This window comes from Colletotrichum costaricense (genome assembly GCF_030867565.1).
Source record: "Colletotrichum costaricense strain IMI 309622 chromosome Unknown Scaffold_20.1, whole genome shotgun sequence".
NCBI classification, from domain to species: Eukaryota; Fungi; Ascomycota; class Sordariomycetes; order Glomerellales; family Glomerellaceae; genus Colletotrichum; species Colletotrichum costaricense.
In genome coordinates, this window is record NW_026848249.1 from 480,127 (window position 1) to 502,817 (window position 22,691).

Here is a 22,691-nt window from a genome sequence, read left to right on the forward strand (position 1 = left end):
AGAAACAGAGAAACACTTCTGTGGCACTTTGGTGAGTCTGGCAGAATAGAACGAATCCATAGAAAGGTGCACAGTTCACAGTCCACGCAACGCTTTGAGCAATTCGCGGAAAGACTGGATGAACGGGTCCCCACCGAAATTAAGGCCGTTTCAGACTGGTGGATCTCCCCGGGCCAAGTGGCTGTTTGATGGAGACGCCCAGCAGACCCTTGCAGCAATCAGGGCAAGAACGACTGCATCTGCAAGGCACCGGCTCGGTCAGCCGTTGGTGTTGAACCAATGGGACGAGGCTACTGCATGCTGCTGCTTGGGGATTGGCCAGAGATGCCGGGAGACCAGGAGTCGGGACGTGGGTGGGAGGGCAACATCCATCTCATCGTCCCATGGGAGGAAAGAGCAAGGGAGGGGGTGAATGGAAGGGGTGTGCGTGGCAGGAACGAGGCGCCGGGACGAGGGGCGGAGCGAAGGTGCGCTAGCTGGTATTGGCAACAACTAAACCAAAGAAACAGGCGCTGGGGAATCTGCAAGCCCCTTTTCCCCCTCCATTCGACCCCCTCCCTATCGTGATTCCACTTACAATTGCAGACAAGTTGATAGTGTCATCTGTGCTGGTATCATGGTACTAGTCAGCCAAGGCCGTTGCGGTGATTTTTGAACAAGCTGAGGGCACAGGGACGGGAGCGCGCTGTCGCCGGCACTGACGACGAAAGGGCATCGGGATCCAGGACTCAGCAGGGTAGCTGACTCTCAGGCTTCAGCTTGACGCTTGAATCCGCTCCTTGATACACCTTGGCTTGACATTTGTGGTAGAGACCCGTTGTCATGGTGAGGGGTTGACCTTTGCTGTCCACGTTTACGCATACCCGTATCAGAGGGCGTGGTGAAATCAAGAGAACAACAAGGGATCGATGTCTAGATCATGTTGTATAATTGCCCTCATCTAGGCGTGCAGACTCACCGCATGCAGTAATCTGGACCGGAAAAATCGGCCTCTCTCGATCGGGAAGCTGACCCAGTGATAGACATCATCTAGACCAAGGTGCATTGCGGTGCCGCGATGGGAGGAGCCAAGATGCGAGGATCTGCTCGTTGCATGGTGCGAGATGGGAGGCAGAACCCTGGATAAGGTAAGCTGAGGTGCTACAGTGCATGCTGGGCTGGCAAGCTGACCATCGGTGAGGCGTATTTTAGCATTGTGCTGCTATTTCTACTGCGTACTGCTGTTCCTACTGTTGCCGTGCAGCCTGTGCTGCTGTCGAGGTCTGTTCCCCCAGTCGCCAGGATGAAATAAAGTATTTTGACTTTGTTCCTACCCGCCTTGATGCCTTCTCCCATGAAGATCAATCGACATGTGCATCTTTTCGGGGGACTGCACATAGGTCATGTAGCTACTTACCTAACTAATATTAGCTAAGGCATTGACGTATATTCCCGAGGGTGGAAGTGAGAAGGGACCGTTCGAAAAGCCATTGTTGGTCCTTCCCTCTCTTCCGTCCCTTCCTTCCTTCTATTGCCTCTACATTCACCAAAATCCGTTCCTTCCTTCCCTTGAATGGTGGTGGAGGAGGGGGAGGGGAATGATACGTCCACCCCCGCAGAACCTTGATACAATCTCCAATACACCCCTCCCACTTACACCGGGCACACGCTGCAGAGTGCAGGAGCAACACAGTTCGTCCCTTCCCTTCCACAGTTCATCGTGACCCCGGACAAACCAAACAAGACCAATTTCTTTTTGGGCCTGCGCAGCTCTTGCTTTGCTTGTCTCGCCTCCAGGTCATCGCCCTTCATCACCGTTGCCTCCACCTTTTCTGGCCGGATCCCGCTCCCACGGACCACGAACACTTGACCCTCGTCACGCTTCTTGGCTCTTGAATCTGCGCCGTAGCCTGTAGCCTGCCACGCAGCAACAGTGTTTGTTCGTTCCTTCCTGCAGGGTTCACTTTGCACTCCCGTCGTCCCGTCCTGCGTTCGTCAGGTCGCTCATTTTCTACGCCAGTGTTCTACGGAGTAATGTAACTCGCAAATCTCACACCTCTCCACGCGCCAGAGCAGCATCCAGCGCCAACCTAGACCTCACACCACCACTCATCTCAACCTCCACACTCACTCACTGATTCACTCACTCCTCACACGCTCACTTTCTCACACACCCCAACTGTCGCCTTCATATCCACACTCACGCAGCGGTAGTCATTTCGACCCCGTCAACTCAACCACCACAGTCCACCAGCAATATCACCATTCAGCAACCTAGCCCAGGCGCTATCCACGGTCCGTGGTACAACCCACGCACACCAACATCCTCGCCAACACTGCATATCGCCTCCCCCCCGGCTGCCCTGGATTCTACCCTTGTCTGGACTAGACTTGCACTGGACCCAACGCTCAGACTCTAGTCCCTCTCCGCCCAGTCCCTCGATCCCAGTCGCGCGGATTTCCGTCGTCCTGTCCGCTCCCTTTTAGTAGCCAGACGTCGCCATCCAGAACATCTTGTCTCTCCTTCTTGCTTCACCACTCCCAGGAGACCACTTCGTTCGACCCCCTTCACCCCCCTTCTCTTCTCCCGCCCAGGCCTCGGTCGCCATCGTGTCTGTTCGACACCGTCCATTCCTTTTAAAACCAATCACATCGCCCCCGGGTCCCGACCTCGAATCCCCTCTTTTCCTGCACCCTCAACCTTCCAGGATAGAAGGATAGGCTCTCGACATTCCTTACGGATCCCGATACCTCTTCACGTTCTCTACCCAAAAACCACAAGCATCAGGCTTCTTGTCACTCCTTCGCAACTTTTCTCACGAGAATTCTTTTTTTCCGGCTCACCACCCAAAAAAGAGATTTTACGACTCCCGACCGGTCACTCCTTCCCAACTTCAACAACACAACCGTTGTTCAACCACACTCTTTCTACAACACCACCAGGTCCTTGACGGAACCGTATCAGCAGTGCTCGATCACCACACAGCTGGCTCTGAGAATTACCTCACGGGAATTTATTTGCCTCCGACAACCCAACTCACAAATTCTTCCCAACACAACTACCACCTTCGGACTAGATCCCCGGTAGCCAGATTCCGCGAATCTCTTCAAGACATCAAAAACTCAAAAAAGGTAAGTGGCACTGATCCAGACTTCCTTCCTCCCCACATTCCCCACCATATCTTCATTCCTATCGCGTCAATGGCATTGTTTGGAACGCCGTTTTCAAGACAGTCAAATGCCATCGCGATTCAGCCCGCTGCTGCCGACAATGGACAAAGACCTCTCTTTGTTCATTGTCTCGTCCGACACGTGTGTCCACTTGACTCACGTTTGGTTGAACAACGAGTTCGCCTGGGCCCGGGTCGATGGCATCGAGTCGTGTCAGCTGGCGTGCCAGCGTGCGACTAAGGCTGAGTCTCTCGTCACCTCGTGAAGGACATATATCAGGCTGGTGTTTCCTGATGTTGCTCGAGATGCTTGTCTTACCCTTATTCATCACACTCTTTTTTCCTCAGCAAGCCAGCGCTTATTCGCACTTTCCTTCATTTATTTCACTTCACTCACTTCCCTTCGCTTCATCTTCATTCACTCAGATAACACCACTTCGCCGGGCGAAGCTAACCATCGTTCAGACTTATTCTCGTTGATTTCACAATTCAACCTTCAAAATGAAGTCTTCCATCGTTCTTGCCGCCACTGGCGCCGTCCTGGCCATGGGTGCCGCCATCGACCCTCGTGCCATGGAGACCGTCTTGGACATCACCTACGTGACCGTCACCGTCACCGAGGGCGTCCCTATCGAGACTCCCGCTGCCACTCCTTCCAGCAGCCTCCCCCCCAAGGTTGAGGAGACCCCTGCGCCCGCGCCTGTCTTCTCTACCATCACCACCAAGCGCCGCTCTCGCACTCCCAAGGCTTCCACCACCCCGACTCCCACCCCGACCCCGACTCCCACTCCTACTCCCACTCCCACCCCTGAGCCGGTTGTCGAGCAGCCCGTCGCTTCGGAGCCCGCTGCCTCCTCTTCTGCTGCTCCCGTCGCTTCCGTCGTCGAGACTACCCAGTCTACCCCCAGCACCGCTGCCACCGTCAGCGACCTTCAGACTGCCGCCATTGATGCTCACAACATCCACCGCACCAACCACTCCGCTCCCGCTCTGACCTGGGATGCCGACCTTGCCAGCTACGCTCTCATCACTGCCAAGACCTGCGTCTTCGAGCACGACATGTAAGTACCGATGAGAACCATGGATCCATTCCGTCTCTAACCTTCATCTAGGACTACTGGTGGTGGCGGTTACGGCCAGAACCTCGCCATGTGGGGTGCCACTGGCTCCGAGAACTTGGGTGAGGCCAAGGCTGCTCAGCGTGCCATCACCGAGCAGTGGTACAACGGCGAGCTCAACCTCTACACCGGCTACGGCCAGGCCAGCCCTGACATGACCAACTTCCTTCAGTGGGGTCACTTCTCCCAGTTGGTCTGGGTTGACACCACCAAGGTTGGCTGCGGTGTCTACTACTGCGCTGCCGGTACCCTCAGCTCCATTGGCAGCTGGTACACCGTCTGCAACTACAAGTCCCAGGGTAAGTTGATCTTTTCCCATATCTTCCACTTGTACAATATTAACGATGGTACAGGCAACGTTATCGGCAGCTTCGACAAGAACGTCCTGCCTCCCGGCAACGCCGCCACCGTCAACGTTGCCTGAGTGTCGTGACACGCAACTGCATTTGCACCCTTCGTGTTGCCCGCTTGAAGCATAACTGGGTTTTGTTTGCGACACGGCCACCGGGTACGAGTGCGGATGAGCTCCGTCGCATTAGCGAGGCATTTCTTCTCTTCTACCGCTGTACTTTAACAGGAGATCGCTTGACCTTTTTTCGATCTCCTTGTCCCTCTCCTGGGACCCTTTGAATCATGCGCTTTGGTCGCCCACGAATGGCATGGGCAACTATTCTCTTCATACGAAAACTTCCTCAAGGCACTCGCGTGATGGGAAAAACAAACGTCTTTTTTGCGCCGGCCGAGACCATGATTCAAGGACAACTGGACATTGATGATGATGCATTTACGGATCTGGCGTGGAACAAAGAAAATCATTTTGGGGAAAGGGAACCAACCCACCATGGAACATTGCATTTTGCTCTTCTTTTTCGATTCTTGGCCTGGTTGTTTTGTCCCTTGCAGTCATTTACCCGGTCTGTCACTTGACAGGCGTCTGGGTTATGAATCTGCCTGGGTGAAATCCCGGCACCCTGTTTATGACTCTTTTGGTTCTCTGTACCTATGGTTCTTCTTCGACTTGAATTTCGGGTTTAGGGAGGCTAGGCAATGGAATCCATGATTTTTATGGTTTGGCAAGATATGTTCTCGAGGACAAATCGGTCGTGAAGTGAAGACTTGAGTGATGTTCGCTGTTTGTGTCTGGTGTCTCTTCCTCTTGATACACATGTATCCTCGGTACTGAATAGGATTACTGCGTCATACTGCCAGGTCTCGCTGGCTCGTCAATTCGACTGTGTCTTGTGTCGTGGTTGCGTGCGCCGTTGTGAAGTGACGTTTCGTTGGTGCACATATCGGCTGCTCCGGTGTGCAAGGACTAAGGACTCGAAGTGCGTGGTTATGGTCGAGAGTGCCGCACAAAGTGATTGTAGTAGGTCGGCTATTGTGTCCCAAACATTCTGATACTGGATCTTCAAGTGAATGCGGGCTTGGAAGGCGAACACCACTGACAGCCAGGCTCGCAAGAGGGGATGCATTCTTCTTTTCAACTCGTCGACAGCATATACTCCTGAGAACGCACCGCCACCTGATGGCGCGTGTGTTCCCGCCGTGTGGCAGTGTGGTCCGCCCCTGAGCCCAAGTCTCCAACGGCATTGTGAAACGTGCTGCTGCGGCTGATGGCTGTGAAGAACGATGTGGGTTCGGACGGTGCCAGTGGATGGGATGGTTGGATGTGGGGGTGTTAGGTGGTGGTTTAACGTCGTTTCTTTCAATCTGCGACTTTGTACTATCCGCGTGTAGATGGCTGACATGGCCTTGTTCGAGTAGATGGGAAGCTTTGAAGATAGGGGAGGGGGTTGACGGGTATGTGGGAGGATAGTTTGGTTTTTCTAGGGTTTTGGATGTTTGGGAGAAAGGGAGACGATGAGAGGGTTGCGCGGCGATGAGGACTAATTCATTTACCTCGAGCGCTGTGGGTATGTGCATGTTTTTTCCATGATTTTTGATCAAGATTTCTCATTTCGTGGTGTCTTTTTTGGATCGGCATATCGAGGAGTTGATTGATGCTAATAAGCTCTTGTGCGTGAGAAGGGTATTTTGTTACAGGTTTTATATGTTGCTGACCGTTGTTTCGTTTAGATGTAAGCCTCGGGCATATGAATGCCTCTGCTGACGGCTCTCTAATACTTCGTTTCACGCATCGTCTTAGGCATGATAATGGTTGATAGCCATTTGGATATGGCACGTATCTAGGTACATAGGTGCCCTACCCAGCACCCCGCCGTCGATATCCGTACCTCCCGTCCATTAATCGAACTCGAAACCAGCCCGACACACCAGGTCCGATTGCTACAAACGTCATCCACTCAACAGAGCTCAGAGTTTCGTATCATACTGACTCGAGGCTTAGAAAAGCGAACAGGAAATTGGGATTCTACTCACCAAAGATGAAGCCGGCGACTCTCCTCCCATGAGCAACAGTGCAAAAACGTTGAAGACACACGCCTCTGGCTTCTGGAGGATGGCCTGCGCCGGACTCCCATCGCTGAAGTCAGATACAACATGGTTCAGCGAGCCGAGTGCTTCTCCGTGCAAGCAAAGGACTCCTGCGCGGAATCTAGCGAGACATCGCCAAGGATCGGGAATGACATCGGCTAATTTGCGGACGACGAAGAGAAGACTTCAAATTCGATATGGCCTGGCATATATGAAGCGCCGAAGAAGCCTGTCTCTTTATTTCTCATCCCGTGGGTGGTAAATCTTCTCGTTTCCGGATCAGACTCGCGGGATTTTCGAACCCTTTTCGCTCCATTGCTCTAGATCAATTCCTGGCATCGAGACTAGTGTAGCGGCTCCTCTTATTCACTTTCCCTCAAGAGTCGCCATCGCGTGCTTCTATTATTTCTCTGCTGTTAATACACGCCCTCTATCTAGGATTTGATTAATAATGAAGTCGACTGTCAAGACAGGCAAATGTGGCCTAGATATGACGAAGCTGGCACGATAGCCTACCTCAAATCATCACGGCGTCAGAATTTATGGACTAGCGATCGAGAGACAGCCGTGTAAGGGGAGAACTCTTTGCTTCAGCAGACAACTCCATGTATCGTTCGATCATCATTGCGTGAAAGACTTGTCCAGAGACTGACTTCTTGTGGCGCGGTAATACAGCCTAGAGATGGCAACGAAAAGATCCCTGTCAGGACCAGTCGAGATCCTCGACGAAGGTACCCATCTGCCAGAAGAAGAGGTGATGAATGATTTGAGGAGATATACTCACCTCATGGCTGTCCACTTCAGTAAGACGGGCAAGCGGTCTGCCGAGAAGGTTAGGAGTGTGCTAAGGAGTAGCAATGGGATGTAGGATCGGGACAAGCTTGTTGTTGAGCCAAGAGTCCTTCACGGAGCTGATGTTGGTGATGTTGCTGACGTGCCAATAGTACCTATCGAACTGGATAACTATGACTTTCACGAATAGGAAGAGACAGAAGCAGATACCCGGTACTCATGGTACATCTCAAATCTTTGCTGCCGTCGGCCACATGGTCGTCGAGCTCATGTTCTCGTTCATCAGTCTTCACACCAGGAGTGAATACCAAAGATGATGATGGCCGAAGACGGAGGATGTCAGACGCAACTCAGCTGCCATTACTCGCCGTTACTACTACCTATGTCCACCGAATCGGGATAAGGCATATGTTGGCAGATCTGGGGAAACTGTCGCGCAGAATCTGGGCCCGGAGGCCTGGCCGCGGGCACATACTCCCATGTAAGCTCATGCACCCTGACCCAGGCCGGCGGCTTGATCACTGCTAGTCTATAGTCGTGGTGAAGTCGCTGTCTCAGGGCGGCAGGAGTAGCCTCTCACCCGGTCTTCCGGGGGCGGGGGGCACGGGGGATTTTGCTTCAAGGCTCAGGCTTTTCGGACCCCATTACTTGGAGACAATGTAAGAGTACTTGGCTAGTATTCGTCTTGCGATGTCGTCTTGGGATGTTTATTCATTGTTCTGACCCCTGGCCAGGTATTCGAAGCTGCGAAGTCGGTGGCTTGCATGATATCACCTGCGCAGACGTCCTGGTTCTTGGCATACAGGGCCTCTGAGACATGCGCGGGATGGCCACGCAGTTTGGATATGTTGGTGACATGATACAAGCTGTAAGTCAACTTCCAACCTGTGAATAAACCCCTCATGATAATTTTGACTTATACCACTGGTAATGGGTTGCATATGTCTTAGGAGCTGAGATGTCAAGTCATCGCAGGCTGATAGGACGGGGCGCGACCAAAAGCCAAGGTGTAAGTTATCCACAGCGGAGCCACATTTTTCTTGGTTCCTCTTGGGAAAATGCCTTGCCAAAAGCTTGACCTGACTATCGTTGAGTACTGCTCTTGGCTATGGAATTCAGGTGTAAGCCAGGAACTCGGACTTAAGTCAAAAACCACCACAACAATACCAAGGATGAATATTTGGTAATATAGTATATATCATAGCGACTGATACTGTTTCAAACAAGATATCGAATAGTACGATGGTATTATCAATCGTGATGTACAGAGATATACCGTCCCTCCCACATGTCTAGAGAGTGAGAGTGAGAGTGAGAGCTGCGGAGATCTCTTTTGTGAGTGGCCCGTGCATGGACCGGGGTGTAATAAGTCCGTGGCTCTCCACGCCATCCACACGCATCGCGTTTTCTTATCTCTCTCCCTGTCAACCTCTCACTGATACCGGCGCACGATTTGCAACCTCGATGCGAACTCTGATGTCAACCACCCGGCGACGCCTATTACTTATCCGTTCTGCCTTTCTGCCCTCGAGCTAGCGCCCCGGGATATGAAGAACGGTGCGGGAGCCGTAGCGTGGCTTCTTATCGTTTCTTGGCCGCCGGCCACTCTCCACCAGACGAGACTGTCCCTCACACAGCTGCTTCAAGACAAAGAGGAAATGGTTTCTGGGAAAACCTCGTACGGGCCACCTAGCAGATCATTGTGTCTGAGATCGAGCTTGGCACCCTGTCGTTCCTATGTGCCTTGAGCCGTCAGCGAAAGGCTTTCAGACCACCCATCGCGAAACCGAGCAGCCCAATTGACGAGGTCTTTCTCACTCCAGCTGAAGTCAGCAAGATGAGCCCAATGGCTACCGGATTTCCTTTAGAGATTGACTCGACGGCTTATGGAAATCATTTTCTTCTCGCAACGTTGAAAACTTGTTACAGTCCTTTCCCCTTTGTCATCTCTCTATGCAACCCCAATCTAAAATCGAAAGATTACCAAGTCCTCAAGCGATCTTCGGCCGTTGGGTCTTGATAAAGTCAGACACATGGGGTCTCGGCAGAAGCCTGCAGCTATTCACGCGCTTTTTACTCCATGAAGTGTGAAGCCACCCATGAACTCCCCGCCGAAAGATATCGCCCTGCCGTATCACGGCCCCATCCAACGCAGATGCTACCCCAAACAAGCAACGCCCTAGCACCCGACTGGCCGCAGATCTAACCAGAGGCTAACGTCTGTCAGATTATGAAGACATGCCATTGGTCCGGGACATGCATACGGCAGCAAGACGGCAACACCATTTCTATGACTGATTGAATTTTGGCCTTATCTCTCTGCTCTGCATGGCCAGTACGCTTCTGTGCATGTGTGGTGGGCGCCCTCTTAGCGACGTGCCTTATGTACTACCCGCGCTATCTTTCTTTCTTACACTCAAACTTCGTCTCAAGTCTCAAAGTTGAGGTACAATCTTGAAGGATTTGGCTGACCCTGGCCTTTGCTGTTCTTCTTCTGCCCCCCCCCCCCCCGGCTGCTACTCCCCCCTCCATCCCCAGCCAGCTTTACGCCATGATGCGATCTCAACTAGCCTGGCAGTTGTATCTGTTCATGTCTGAGTGGGGGCAAATGTCGAACCGTTGTCTCGACTGGCACATGGGACAAGGGTAGGTCCGGTAGTTTAAGCTCCGATAGCCGTAGGACAACGTTCGGGATTGATGCTGCCGCCGGCCAAACTGTGCTCGCTTGTAAGAGAAGTCTGCCCCGGTGCAGATACATATATACAGGAGGACCGGTCCCAAGTTGTCGGGATGAAAGTAGTGTCTGTCTCAAGGGTACAGCAGCTTCTCTCTGAGCTTCACACCAATACATAGTCGAGTCCTCAGACGAATTGGCCCAAGATGGTGACAGCAGCTCTCAACCAGGGCGTCGGCTACGGCATCGTCCTCGGCGTGGGCTTTCTCTTCGCCATTGGCATGGTACGTTGACCCTTGCGTGTTATCCAAGGGTGTTCACGAGTGATTGACTGTGATGATGCAGATTGCCACCACCTATGTGCTCAAGCGCTACAACCGGGAGCTGCAGACTTCCGAGATGTTCACAACCGCCGGTAGAACAGTCAAATCAGGCCTCGTCGGTTCCGCAGTCGTTTCTTCATGGACTTGGGCCGCCACGCTGCTTCAGTCTTCTGGCGTGTGCTACCGATACGGTGTCTCAGGACCGTTCTGGTACGCCTCGGGCGCGACTGTCCAGATCCTGCTCTTTGCGACCCTCGCCATTGAGCTCAAGCGCAGAGCACCCAACGCCCACACGTTCCTCGAAGTCATCAAGGCTAGATATGGAACGGCTACGCACATTGTATTCATTGTCTTTGGTCTCATGACGAACATCTTGGTTACATTGATGCTGATTGTCGGTGGTGCGGCGACCGTCAATGCCTTGACTGGCATGTAAGTCACAAGTCCCTGGCAGCTCTGGTTGAGTATGAGGAGAAATTGACACGGAAATCGTAGGAACACTGTGGCTGCTATTTACCTGCTCCCCGTAGGAGTTGTTGCTTACACCCTTGTCGGAGGTCTCAAAGCCACCTTCCTCACCGATTGGGTTCACACATTCATCCTGCTCATCATCATTATCCTCTTCTCGCTGACGACCTACGCCAACTCCGATGTCCTCGGCAGCCCTTCCAAGGTCTACGATCTTCTCGTTGAGGCCGCTACAAGACATCCCGTCTCTGGTAACGCCGAAGGCTCCTACCTGACGATGAGATCACAGGGCGGTGTCGAATTCTTTGTTATCAACATTGGTAAGTGACGTTTCCCATCTCCCAAAGACTTCACCTTTTAACGAAACTCGATATAGTCGGCAACTTTGGAACCGTCTTTTTGGATAACGGCTACTACAACAAGGCCATCGCCGCGTCACCAGTTCACGCTCTTCCGGGCTACATCCTCGGTGGTCTCTCCTGGTTCGCCATCCCGTGGCTGACCGCAACCACCATGGGCCTCTCCGCCCTCGCCCTCGAGTCGAACCCCCGATTTCCCACCTTCCCCGACCGCATGACCGAGGCAGAGGTGTCCGCCGGCCTGGCCCTCCCCTACGCCGCCGTTGCCCTCCTCGGCAAGGGTGGCGCTGTCGCGACCCTTCTCATGATCTTCATGGCCGTCACCTCCGCCTCCTCGGCCGAGCTCATCGCCGTCTCTTCCATCTTCACGTACGATATTTACCGAACGTACTTCAAGCCCGATGCCAGCGGCAAGAGGCTCATCTACATGTCCCACGTGTGCGTCGTCGTATACGCCGTCATCATCAGCTCCATCTCCGTCGGCCTCTTCTACAACGGTATCTCCATGGGCTACCTCTACGTGCTGATGGGCGTCCTCATTTCCGCGGCTGTGATTCCGGCAACCTTGACTCTGGTCTGGAAGGGCCAGAACAAGTGGGCTGCGACGCTGACCCCCATCGTTGGCACCGCCTTCGCCATTATCGGCTGGCTCGTCACGGCCAAGAAGACTTGCGGTGTTCTGGACGTCACTTGCACGGGTTCCAACAGCCCCATGTTGGCGGGCAACGTCATCGCCCTGCTTTCGCCCATCGTTTTGATCCCCGTCTTTACGTTGGCCTTTGGCCTGGACAGCTACGACTGGAAGTCGATGATGGCGATCCGCAGAGGCGACGACCACGAGCTGGCTAACGCCGCTGGCCTTGATCTTGAGGACGTGCCCGGCAACACGGAGTCGCAGGCTGAGTTTGAAAAGGAGCAGGCCATGCTCTCGCGTGCCTTTAAGATTTCCGTCTCCATGACGGCCTTCATGTGAGTATCACTCTTGGTGCATTTCTGCTTCTTACCATCGAAGTCAAAAACTGACAAGAAGATTAGGACCATCGCTATGCTCATCCTCTGGCCGATGCCCATGTACGGCTCCGGCTACATCTTCAGCAAGCCCTTCTTCACCGGCTGGGTCGTCGTCGGCATCCTCTGGATCTTCTGTTCCTTCTTCGCCGTCGGCCTGTTCCCCATCTTTGAGGGCCGCGGCACCCTCGTCCATACCTTCAGGTCTATGCTTACGGGCAAGAAGCCGACGCGTCTGCCCATCGTCACCGAGGGTGAGGATGACAGCAACGAGAAGACTAGTCCTGGCGCCGCTACGCCGGAGAAGACTGGCGAGACGAAGGAGGCGATCTCTTCCTGATTTTGTGATATTGATGAGAATGGAAGGGAAACAGATGTGTTGCAAAAAGGGGTGAAGCTGGTTGGAGTTGTGGTTTGCGTTATACCCTCGTTTATTATGTGTCTTTCGGGAAGTGATAGCCAGGGTTGAAAGGCCGAGAAATGAAACAACGTCTGATGAAGGACTGAATGTAGAAAATCCATGCTTAGATCTATGCCACATTCCCAAGCTCGTTTAGCCTGGATCCTTCCAAATTCATCAGAGGATAAATCATGGGCAAATGACTATGAAATCGCTCGAAGAGAACGAACCTTGGTATCTGACTCGGCCTCTTGAGTCTATGGGATCATGGCCACGACACGATCACCGAATTTCCTCTCACTCATAAACATGGACTTCAAGAAACCCGGCCGAAAGACTGAGTAAGCAGATTTCTTCCGTTGGAGAATGGTCCTGCGGCTGGGTTGGGGACAGGGATGCGAATTAAGCATTAATTACCGTTCCGCTCACTCCAATACTTCGACCCTGAGGCTCTGAACCCTTGATTTCGTATGACAGATCCATCCTAATTTTCACCGTTCTATACGTAGCTCTCAAGTTACAGATCAAGACCTTGGGCCTGTTCATATGCTCTAGCCGCGAGTCACGGCCAGCTGGACGCGGACTAGGCCGGATCTTTCCAGTAGAAGGTAGCGACAGGCATGAATCGGAGGAGAGTTTGAAGCCAAAGCTTGAGCAGTTATTGCGACATTTAGCGTTGAGCTGGGCGAGGGTATTTTCCCTCAAGTGTTTGGGATTTCGCTAATGTGAACTTCCGCAATCTATTCAGTGAGGCATTTAGTTAGTGTACTATATTACGCAAGGTAAAGAAAGTTCAGATCTATATGCTTCTGAGGTCAAGATGAATTAAGTATGTATAGATAGGCGTGAATTCAGGTACAGCGGGAGGGAATTGCTTACATAATAGAAATACCCCTCATTCGGGGAGAAACGAATGGTGGGGCAGCGCATTTTATGTGTCGAATGACCGTTTGGTCGCTGCGCAGCAGCAGCAGCAGCGACAGCCCGCAGTGACGTCTGGTCCTCGAAAGACACCGACCCTGAGGATCCTCTCGAACATTTTCGACTTGCCGCTCAAAGACATAAACAACGGGTCGCTTATTTCCACACCGCAGGATCAAAGGTAGCAGGTCTTTTTTTTTTCTGGAAAACCTCGCATTGCTCTACATGACTCGCCTTCTTTGACTCTCTATCCCGATCTGTACAACGAACAGGCTCGAAAGACTACCCTTACCGCACTTTCTTGCCCCAGATCCCCTCGCCTCGGGCCGACTGACGACCACCTTCGACGTCCCCGCCGCTACCACTTGCGGAAATATCTCGTGATCTTTCAATACAAGATCGTAAGCACTCGTTCCGCGAAAAGCATTCGCAGCCTTTGGTGTTGCCAACGCTCGACGCCGTCCGTACACATATCTAAAGCCACGGTCAACAGCGTTACTGGCTTCAACAAACATCCCACAACCCTGAGCATTACTCGCCGCAGCATTCCGCCATGGTCGCTTCCGAATTGTCACAAGCGGCACGGGCTGAGAAGGCTGATCCTCAGCCGCTGCAGCTTGCAGCTCAACAGATAAATGACGGCCATGAACCAGCCCCGCCATTGGTGAACAGGGTTGGGCAGAGCAAGAGCCCGTACGTGCGAAGCCATGCGGACGGCCGCGTCGCCTGGCAACTGCTTAACGACGAGTCGATCGAGAGAGCCAGGAAGGAGAACAAGTTGATCTTTCTGCACATTGGCTTCAAGGCCTGCCACTGTAAGTCGTCGCAAGACAGAACCCCGCGGATGCCCGATCATGTGCGCTGACCTTTCTTTTGCAGATTCGCGACTTACATCCACCGAGTCCTTCACCCACCGCGAATGTGCCTCGATCCTGAACGAGTCCTTCATCCCCGTCATCATCGACCGCGAGGAGCGCCCAGAGCTGGACACGATATATATGAACTACGTGCAGGCTGTGAGCGGATCAGGCGGCTGGCCCTTGAACCTCTTTCTGACCCCTGATCTCGAGCCCGTCTTTGGTGGCACCTACTACCCAGCTCCCGGCTCGAACAATGGAGGTTCCGATGATGAGGAGCGTCTGGACTTCCTAGCCATCTTGCGCAAGCTGCAGAAGGTGTGGAAAGAGCAGGAGCCGCGATGCAGACAGGAGGCAAAGGAGGTCGTGGTGAAGCTACACGACTTCGCGGCGGAGGGTACTCTAGGAACCGCCACGGTCCAGCCGGGTGTTGCGGGCTCGCAGACCGCTGCCATTGGAAGATCAGAGACGGGGCTGGAGCTTCCGGAATCCGGCAGAGCGGCTGCCGCCGTGTCAAGTGAGCTCGACCTGGACCAGCTGGAAGAGGCTTACACGCACATCGCCGGCACGTTTGACCCCGTCTACGGCGGTTTCGGCTTGGCCCCCAAGTTCCCGACCCCACCGAAGCTGTCATTCCTGCTGCGCTTGCCCCGGTATCTTTCCCCTGCTCAGGATGTTGTGGGCGAGACGGAGTGCGCGCACGCTACGGAGATGGCCCTCTTCACACTGCGCAAGATGCGAGACAGCAGTCTGCGCGATCATGTAGGAGGCTCCGGCTTTGCGCGATACTCTGTCACTGCAGACTGGAGTGTTCCGCGCTTCGAGAAGCTCGTTGCCCAAAATGCTCTGCTTCTTGGGCTGTACCTGGATGCATGGTTGATTGCAGGTAGCGGCGAGAAGGATGAGGAGTTCTACGATGTCGTGGTGGAGTTGGTCGATTACCTCACCAGCCCCCCCATCAACTTGGCTGAAGGTGGTTTCGTTTCTAGCGAAGCCGCAGACTCGTACTACCGACGTGGAGACAGACATATGCGAGAGGGAGCTTACAACCTCTGGACACGAAGGGAGTTTGACACAGTCATTGGAGATGACCACGAGGCAGCGCTGGCTGCGTCCTACTGGAATGTGCTTGAGCATGGCAATGTCGAACCGGACCAGGATCCCAACGATGAGTTCATGAATGAGAACATTCTGCGTGTTGTCAAGGATATTTCAGAGATTGGACGCCAGGCTGGTATTACTACTGATGAAGTGAAGAGAGTGGTCACTTCAGCGAAACAAAAGCTCAAGGCACACAGAGAAAAAGAGCGCCCAAGACCCGAGGCCGATACCAAGATTGTTGTGGGACGCAACGGCCTGGTGATTTCCTCCTTGACAAGGGCTGCACTGGCTTTGTCGACCGTTGATGCGTCAAAGAGCCAAGCTGCGATAGAGGCTGCCAGCAAGGCCGCGGCTTTTATCCGATCCAACCTTTGGGATCAGAGCAACAAAACTCTTTACAGGATATACCACGAGGGTGTGGGTGAGACAAAGGCTCTGGCAGAGGATTATGCCTATCTCATTGAAGGTCTCATTGGACTTTACGAGGTGACTGCAGACGAGAAGTGGATTGAGTTCGCCGACGAGCTTCAGCGTAAGGATCCTTCCCCATTCTCCTCCTGAACTCTAGAAACAAACTAACACACCACCACAGAGGCCCAAATCCACATCTTTTACGACAGCCCGACTCCGGAATCCACAACATCCCGCTCCTCATGTGGCGCCTTCTACACCACACCCGAGAACGCGCCCCACACGATCCTCCGCCTCAAGGACGGCATGGACACCGCCCTCCCCTCCACAAACGCCGTCTCCGTCTCCAACCTCTTCCGCCTCGGCACTATGCTCAACAACGACTCCTACGCCGCCACCGCCCGCGAGTCCATCAACGCCTTCGAGGCCGAGATCCTGCAGTACCCCTGGCTCTTCCCCGGTCTGCTCTCGGGCGTCGTCACGGCCCGTCTCGGCGGCGTGACGTGGGTCGTCGTCCGCGGTCCCGACGGCGCGCAGGACGAGTTGACGACGAAGCTGCTGAGGAAGCTGAGCGTCGAGGCGAGCGGTGGGCTCAGAAACGTGGTGCTGCTCAAGAGCGAGGAGGACGTGTTGGCGCAGAGGAATCCTGCGCTGAAGGCTTCGGTGCAGACGCAGCGGCCCGGGTCGTATTTGCTGGAGAATGGCGTTTTCCGCCCCATCACGCCGGCGGACGTAGCATGAGGCACTGGGAATGTGTTGTTGCCAGCTGGAAATAACTGGAATAGGAAAAAAGGAAAAGGAGATTTGTATGCCGCTTTGGTGGTTTTGGGGGGTTTTAGTGTGACGTGACATTCTGTTGGATGACGATGGTCGGATAACGGTTGAGGGGAGTTTTCTTCTTTTCTTTTGGTTGGCGTCAGTACCCCAATCTTTTAGATATGCTCAATCACGAGATGATGTTTATCCGAAACTTCTCTAACTTCGAGATGGACCGCAATTTGGGATATGTGAAGTACGGAATAAGATGTGAATCTGGTAGTCACGAAACTACCTTCCTCTCATCCATTCCACACGAATGATCTTGAATAAGTAGACCATAGAAATTACAGGAGCAGGCAAGTAATATGCATAGGGCAGACATTATATTCATCAACTCAAAATACTTTTTGATTCATTTCTTGAATAAGTCCAACTCGGTGAAGATCCCAGAGAGGCGAGGTACAAAACCCTTCTCACCCTCTTTCGCTTCCCCCTTTTTTTCTTTCTTTACGTCGCGGAAAAGCAAAGCCAAATGTCATCTATGCCTGTGTGTGCCCGCCATCCAGGCGTTGCACTATGCTCTAGCAAAGTAGTACGTTAGTATAGGTCGGCAGTATGTCTTCCCTGACTGTGCCAACCATTTCTGGAAAAAAACTCCTCTCCCCTTTAGCGCTTCCTGTACCACCAACTCATTTGTGTACACCGGACTTAGCGCCGCCGAGGTCCTTTACATGGCTTCGTAGGCGACACCCAGTCGTCAGATTTAGTCGACCTGCTTTTCGCAGCCGATTCTACCAAGCAGCTCCTTGCGGTCGCTGTGGCCGGGCAGGCTCACGCCTGAAGAACTTGCTTGTCTCTTGATTCCCGTTCTCCGCTCCCAGCTCTTGAGGTCAATATCTTCGACGCCAACCTCCTCCTCGAGAGCAACCTCCTCTTCATAGACATAGTCGCCCTCCTCCTCGCCTTCGAGTTCGTCATCGCTGCGGACATCCTCAGCGTTGCCGCCGCGAAGAACCTTGTTGACAACGCGAAGAATCATAAAAAACCATCCGATGGTAATGAGTTGCAGAGCGAGGAGGGGAATGAGGAACGCCCAGCGAATGGTAGAATCCCAGCAGACAATGCCATCCGACTTGTAGAAGGGCTCCAACATCCAGCTCTTACCCTCAGGGATAGGTAGCGGGCCCACCAGGTTAGGCGCCTGGCCGGTATAGCACGAGTCGGGAATTTCCTCGGGAATGTGGGTGTGGATAGACCAGCAGACCATCAGGTAGAAGACATGGCGGGCAATAAGCCAAGACAGAACGAAGGCACCGAACATGAAGTCGCAGAGGGTGTTCAGTCCAACGTACTTGAGGCACTTGGCGAGCTGCAACTGATTAGCTTATGCAGGACAAAGGGACGGGGGGCTTTGACGTACAGGGAAGAAGAGGTCGACAACATCCATGAGGACGAGGATCAGGTTTCCGACACGAGTCTGGTGGTAGCTGTAGCAGGCGGAAATCAGAGTGCAGGTGATGATGTGGTGAGTGAACATCTGCCAGTGGTCCTTGCGGCGGTCTTCGATGTTGATGACAAGGATCTGCTGGAGCCAGAAAGCCCACTGTGCCAGAATGTAAAACTTGTTGAGGCCGGAGAGCTCACGCTGCGGCCAGTTCGTCCAGAGCTCTCTGAGGTTCAGCCAGTAGGGCGAAGTCTTGTAGATGTACTGTACCATTGTTAGAGGCTGCCCAGCGAAAGAAGCCGGAATGACTAGTTAACTTACCATGCCCAAGGGCCAGAAGACCATGTAGTAAACCAACAGCCAGGCCTGCTCGCTGAAGCGTGTGAGATCCTTGCGCTTCTTAATACCCCATCCCTTGGCCAAAGGTGCCAGAACGTATTCCATGGTCGCGGCGCGCAGGCCGGTGAAGAGGATGATGCAGAAGGCGAGAAGGCAAGAGTCACCGAGACCAGCGCCATACTGGCCAGTTTCCTGGTTGTAGTACGAGAGGGTGAAGAACTTGATCGTGTGAGGTTGCGCCTTCGGGATGAAGAAATGGGCGAGGAAAAGGAGGGCCAAGAGGTTGAAGGAGAGACCTAAATTCGGCACATGTTAGCTATGTCCAAGCCATGCTTCGCAAATAGGAGGCATAGTCTCGCGGTGATGTAGGCCGTGTAACATTAAGCATATCCAGTTGTGGCTTGTTAGAGGTGGATGTGGGGTAATAAAAAGGGCAAGGAGAGAGCACAAGAAAGACGACGTACCGACTTGGTTCTCAACCATCCACCGGCTCAACATCTTCCAGGCGCTGTCGTCTGTCCTCCTGACCCGTCGAATGAGCACGACGTTGACATTGTTGTGTCCTTGCTGGTAAAGGGGGCCATTCATAAGCTTAAGCTGCTTGGTGCTAGCATTCCGCTGGATCTGGGGCCCGGCGGAGCTGGTCCTGACAGGCTTCTCAAAAGTTGGCGACGAGGCCTCGTTATTGCTGGTGGTGTCGCTCATGATGCGCGACTGGAGCTCCAATTGGAACTCAATTGAAGTATCGAAGAGAGCGGCGACCCGAATTTGGAGTCGTGAGAGAGGCTATAATGCTCAGCGACGGCTGCGTCGTGGTTTGGCGTTGGTGTTTTCTCGGATAGCCGTCGAGCCTAGTGATCCTTTGTGGTGGTTGTGGTTGGTGCTGAGCCGCGATAACGAAGAGAGATTCGTTATCGACACGCGGTTGGAGCGGGTTCGGTGCGCAAAGGAGCACTTGTCGGGATTCTTGTTACCGCAGAGCGCGACGAGGTCGTCACGGGCGCTTCTGGTAGTGTCGTGGTCGGAAAAAGGGAGGGGAGGGGGGAAAACGAACGTCCTTGGTTGGTTTTAGGGAGGTTGAAGATCAAGAGGATGGGAAAGTGAGCGGAAGGGCAACGTCGCACACAATGGGTACCGAAGACGGGACGGTGGACTGGACGGCGGTCAGGTTCAGGTAGAGGATTGTAGCAGGACAGGCTGGACGGTACGAATATGGAGGTACACGACGCCAAGGCCTAGGTCAGGATCTGCTCGGTTGCTCCAGAAAGTTGCTGGGATCAGGTGTGCAGCAAGATGGTGCCCCCCGTTTTGGTGTGTGAAGTGGTGGGTGTGGTGCGAGGATGCGGGCTGCGGCGGTCTTTCTTTCTTTCTCGCTGCTACTTCAGTGACCAGAGATGGGTGCTTGGTGAAGCTGTCTGCCCGTACGTTTGGTTAAGAGGGGAGAAGCAGGATGAGAAAAGTTCCTGGACAGATGCAGGGCGGGAAAGAGACTGACACTGGAAGAAACTTGACAGAGTCTAGAAGAATACAAGGTAGCAGCCGTGGCTGGGACAGAGTTTCTTCAAGTCACGAATACTTTTCTTCTGATAATTTTCTGTCTAGTCCTGCCTACCTTTCAGGAGACGGAAAACCTAGCCAAAGGCTGAAAAAGCAGCGGCAGAGGGAAACGTGGATTAAGGTACTGGGTACCGGTGGCTCGCGTCGTTCCACTCAAAAGCCCAGCTTCGCCTCGAGAAAAAGGAGGCTCCACAGAGGTACTCTTGTACCTACACGTTGCTAACCTGCTCTTGCCTTCTAGCCTCTAGTTATCTTGCCCTTGCTCATAGGCTCATAGGTAGCCCCGGGGAGGGAAGGGTCAAGTCAACCGGTAGCTAGGCCCAGTTCACTTTGACAAGAGTAGCTGAGAGGTGCAGGAACCAGATGCTGCAAGAGTCAAAGCCTTGTTGAAGCTTGACGCTCTCAGTCTCTCCCAATTCGTCTACCGAACACATGTAACCGTCATGTACAGATCGCCGGCCAACTCTTAGTGAGCCGAACAGGTTCATCAAAGGCGGTGAAGACGGCTTGCCATTGGAAAATGGAACAGAACCTGAAGGGAGAAAGAGATACTCTGTGAGAGAGTTGACGGTGGTAGGCGCGACATGGGAAAGGGATGTGGGCAGTTGGCGTCGGCCAATAAAAGCACCAGGGTTCTCTTGGTCCCTGGTTCCCTCTTTCCCAGAATGAGTGCGGCACACGGTACGTACCTGGCGCATCTTTCGGGGGGGGATTGGGGGGAAGGAAGGGCCCAAGGGGTGGGGGACCCCTTATCCCATTTGAGTCTGGCTGCAGCTCCATCACTGATTGATGCTGCGCTGGACCGCTGGGACGTGGGACGTGGGACGTGGAATTGGACGGTGCGGTGGACAGTGGTGGTGGTGCCTTCTATTTAAATTGTCAAAATGATTGGAAGCTTGATTGTTGTCGCCCGTGGCCCGCCGTCGGGAGACAATCGACCCGTCCCCCCGTCCCCTTTGCCCACTCTCTCTACCTTCCACCAAGACCAACATGGCACCAATGGATCAAGTCTATTTAAACGAATAATTGGACTCGAGTATCCGTACCCGTACAGGCCACAGATGCTGGACAGCTCGAATCAATTCCAAGGCAGAGCTGTCAGGAACAGAGTGGAGGGAGGGGAAACCAACGCCGCAACGCGAACGCAGACGTGGAGACGGGAGTTGGAGATGGAGAGAGAGAGAAAGGACGGGCGGGTCTCCTCGTCCTCAACAAGTTTCAACACTTGTCCATTGATCCAATTAAATTGCTTTGGTTTCTTTGCTTCTCTCCTCGTTTCCCTGGCCATTGTGTTTACTGCTGATCTCGTCATCTTAGCAGAGGGCACGTTGGAACAATTGCACGGGCATTGACAATCTTCATCTCGCAGATATGCACAGCGTTTAAAATGAAGTGATTTTCGCCCCTAGACGCTTATCGATGTGTACTATACATGCCCCTGTCAATCATGTTGACATTTGCTATTCTCTCATCCTTTCTTTACGCTCTAGTTCTTGCTTTTGCCAGGTTTCTGATAGGTCTTTAAGGCTCCAGGCTCTGTCACGTCGTACCTTATAATGAGGTGCTGTACCTATGTACTATTACCTCGCCCAACCAGGTCTCACAGATATTTCTGTGAGATACCCCTATTTTCATCTGTGCAACGTCCAACAACAACAAATGACTTTTTCTGGACTTTGCGCCATGCATTTGATCACAAACAATGTCTGTCCACAGTCCTTGACACCGCCTAAACTCTCGCGCAGCCTTGACTACTCAATACGCATGGCTGTCACTGGACCCCTTTGGAAAGCAAAGGTACTGTTCAAACTTCAGAGCAAATGCTGTCTGTACAAGGTACGACGTACGGTAGGTACTCTGTACTGTGCCTCGCCATGAGGTACGAATACCTCGCGGAAGCTCGACAAGACCTTGGCTCCCCATCCTCCCGTCCGCTTTCCACCCCTCCCCGTGCGATGGCGACATGCATCAGCCAATTGCCAGCTCCGTCACCTCGCATTCAGAACGAGACCGTCGCTTTTCTATTTTGCGTCGCTGCCGTCAGAACGCTAGTGATCCTCAACTTCAATGACCCTTTGTGAGAGCCGCAAACCCCAAATCGCACTCCGCGCGTGGCCGTGACGCCTCCACCTCCAAAATCTCGATGGAGCGCCGTATTTGATTGATAGTCCTGATCAAAACGGTACCTACAGAAGTGAGGAACGGATAGCAGAACCGAACAACCCCGTATCACAAACGCAAATTTACCTATTTCATCCTCGCCCCGTACGTGTCCGCACTTGAATGCGACACCACCACGGCGCAAAAGAAAACAACAGACGAATACGGTCGGACCTCGCATCACAGACGAAACCAGCTCAGGCCAGGTGCCCCAAAGTTCCGCCTCGTCCTCGTCTTTACCCGCCTTCCCGTCCTCACAGCTCTGTCCTCTACTTGTTCCGTGCATATATCCAGAAGGTCTTGTCAAGATCTCTCATCCCTCTCTGTCCGTACCTATCTCTCGGCCTCCGCGTTTCATCCCGTCTTTTTCGACGAGTATCGGCTGGCCGAATCCTTTTCGAGACCGCCACTTTGA

The 22,691-nt window shown here is 53.3% G+C and overlaps 6 protein-coding genes across 6 annotated transcripts; 4 read left to right on the forward strand and 2 right to left on the reverse strand.

The window, feature by feature from the left end:
- Positions 1 to 747: 747 nt before the first annotated feature.
- CCOS01_14328 (uncharacterized protein) lies at positions 748 to 1,186 on the reverse strand (the record flags this gene model as incomplete). The annotated part of the gene is made up of 2 exons (XM_060462472.1): positions 748 to 912; positions 959 to 1,186. Coding segments are annotated over 2 exons (393 nt in total), but the record flags the coding sequence as incomplete, so codon positions are not given.
- Positions 1,187 to 3,650: 2,464 nt separating this feature from the next.
- CCOS01_14329 (putative effector 14) lies at positions 3,651 to 4,691 on the forward strand (the record flags this gene model as incomplete). Its single annotated transcript, XM_060462473.1, has 3 exons — positions 3,651 to 4,210; positions 4,262 to 4,566; positions 4,621 to 4,691. The coding sequence occupies 3 exons, from the start codon at positions 3,651 to 3,653 to the stop codon at positions 4,689 to 4,691; spliced, it is 936 nt and encodes a 311-aa protein (XP_060306958.1).
- Positions 4,692 to 7,385: 2,694 nt separating this feature from the next.
- CCOS01_14330 (uncharacterized protein) lies at positions 7,386 to 7,571 on the forward strand (the record flags this gene model as incomplete). The annotated part of the gene is made up of 1 exon (XM_060462474.1): positions 7,386 to 7,571. The coding sequence occupies one exon, from the start codon at positions 7,386 to 7,388 to the stop codon at positions 7,569 to 7,571; it is 186 nt and encodes a 61-aa protein (XP_060306959.1).
- A 2,804-nt stretch (positions 7,572 to 10,375) lies between these two features.
- Positions 10,376 to 12,667, forward strand: CCOS01_14331 (sodium symporter family protein; the record flags this gene model as incomplete). The annotated part of the gene is made up of 5 exons (XM_060462475.1): positions 10,376 to 10,453; positions 10,515 to 10,924; positions 10,988 to 11,280; positions 11,337 to 12,288; positions 12,355 to 12,667. The coding sequence occupies 5 exons, from the start codon at positions 10,376 to 10,378 to the stop codon at positions 12,665 to 12,667; spliced, it is 2,046 nt and encodes a 681-aa protein (XP_060306960.1).
- Positions 12,668 to 14,201: 1,534 nt separating this feature from the next.
- CCOS01_14332 (uncharacterized protein) lies at positions 14,202 to 16,758 on the forward strand (the record flags this gene model as incomplete). The annotated part of the gene is made up of 3 exons (XM_060462476.1): positions 14,202 to 14,463; positions 14,528 to 16,138; positions 16,199 to 16,758. 3 exons carry the CDS (start codon positions 14,202 to 14,204, stop codon positions 16,756 to 16,758), a joined length of 2,433 nt encoding a protein of 810 aa, XP_060306961.1.
- Positions 16,759 to 17,539: 781 nt separating this feature from the next.
- Positions 17,540 to 19,264, reverse strand: CCOS01_14333 (TLC domain-containing protein; the record flags this gene model as incomplete). Its single annotated transcript, XM_060462477.1, has 4 exons — positions 17,540 to 18,145; positions 18,197 to 18,484; positions 18,542 to 18,855; positions 19,024 to 19,264. The coding sequence occupies 4 exons, from the start codon at positions 19,262 to 19,264 to the stop codon at positions 17,540 to 17,542; spliced, it is 1,449 nt and encodes a 482-aa protein (XP_060306962.1).
- Between the last annotated feature and the right edge of the window lie 3,427 nt (positions 19,265 to 22,691).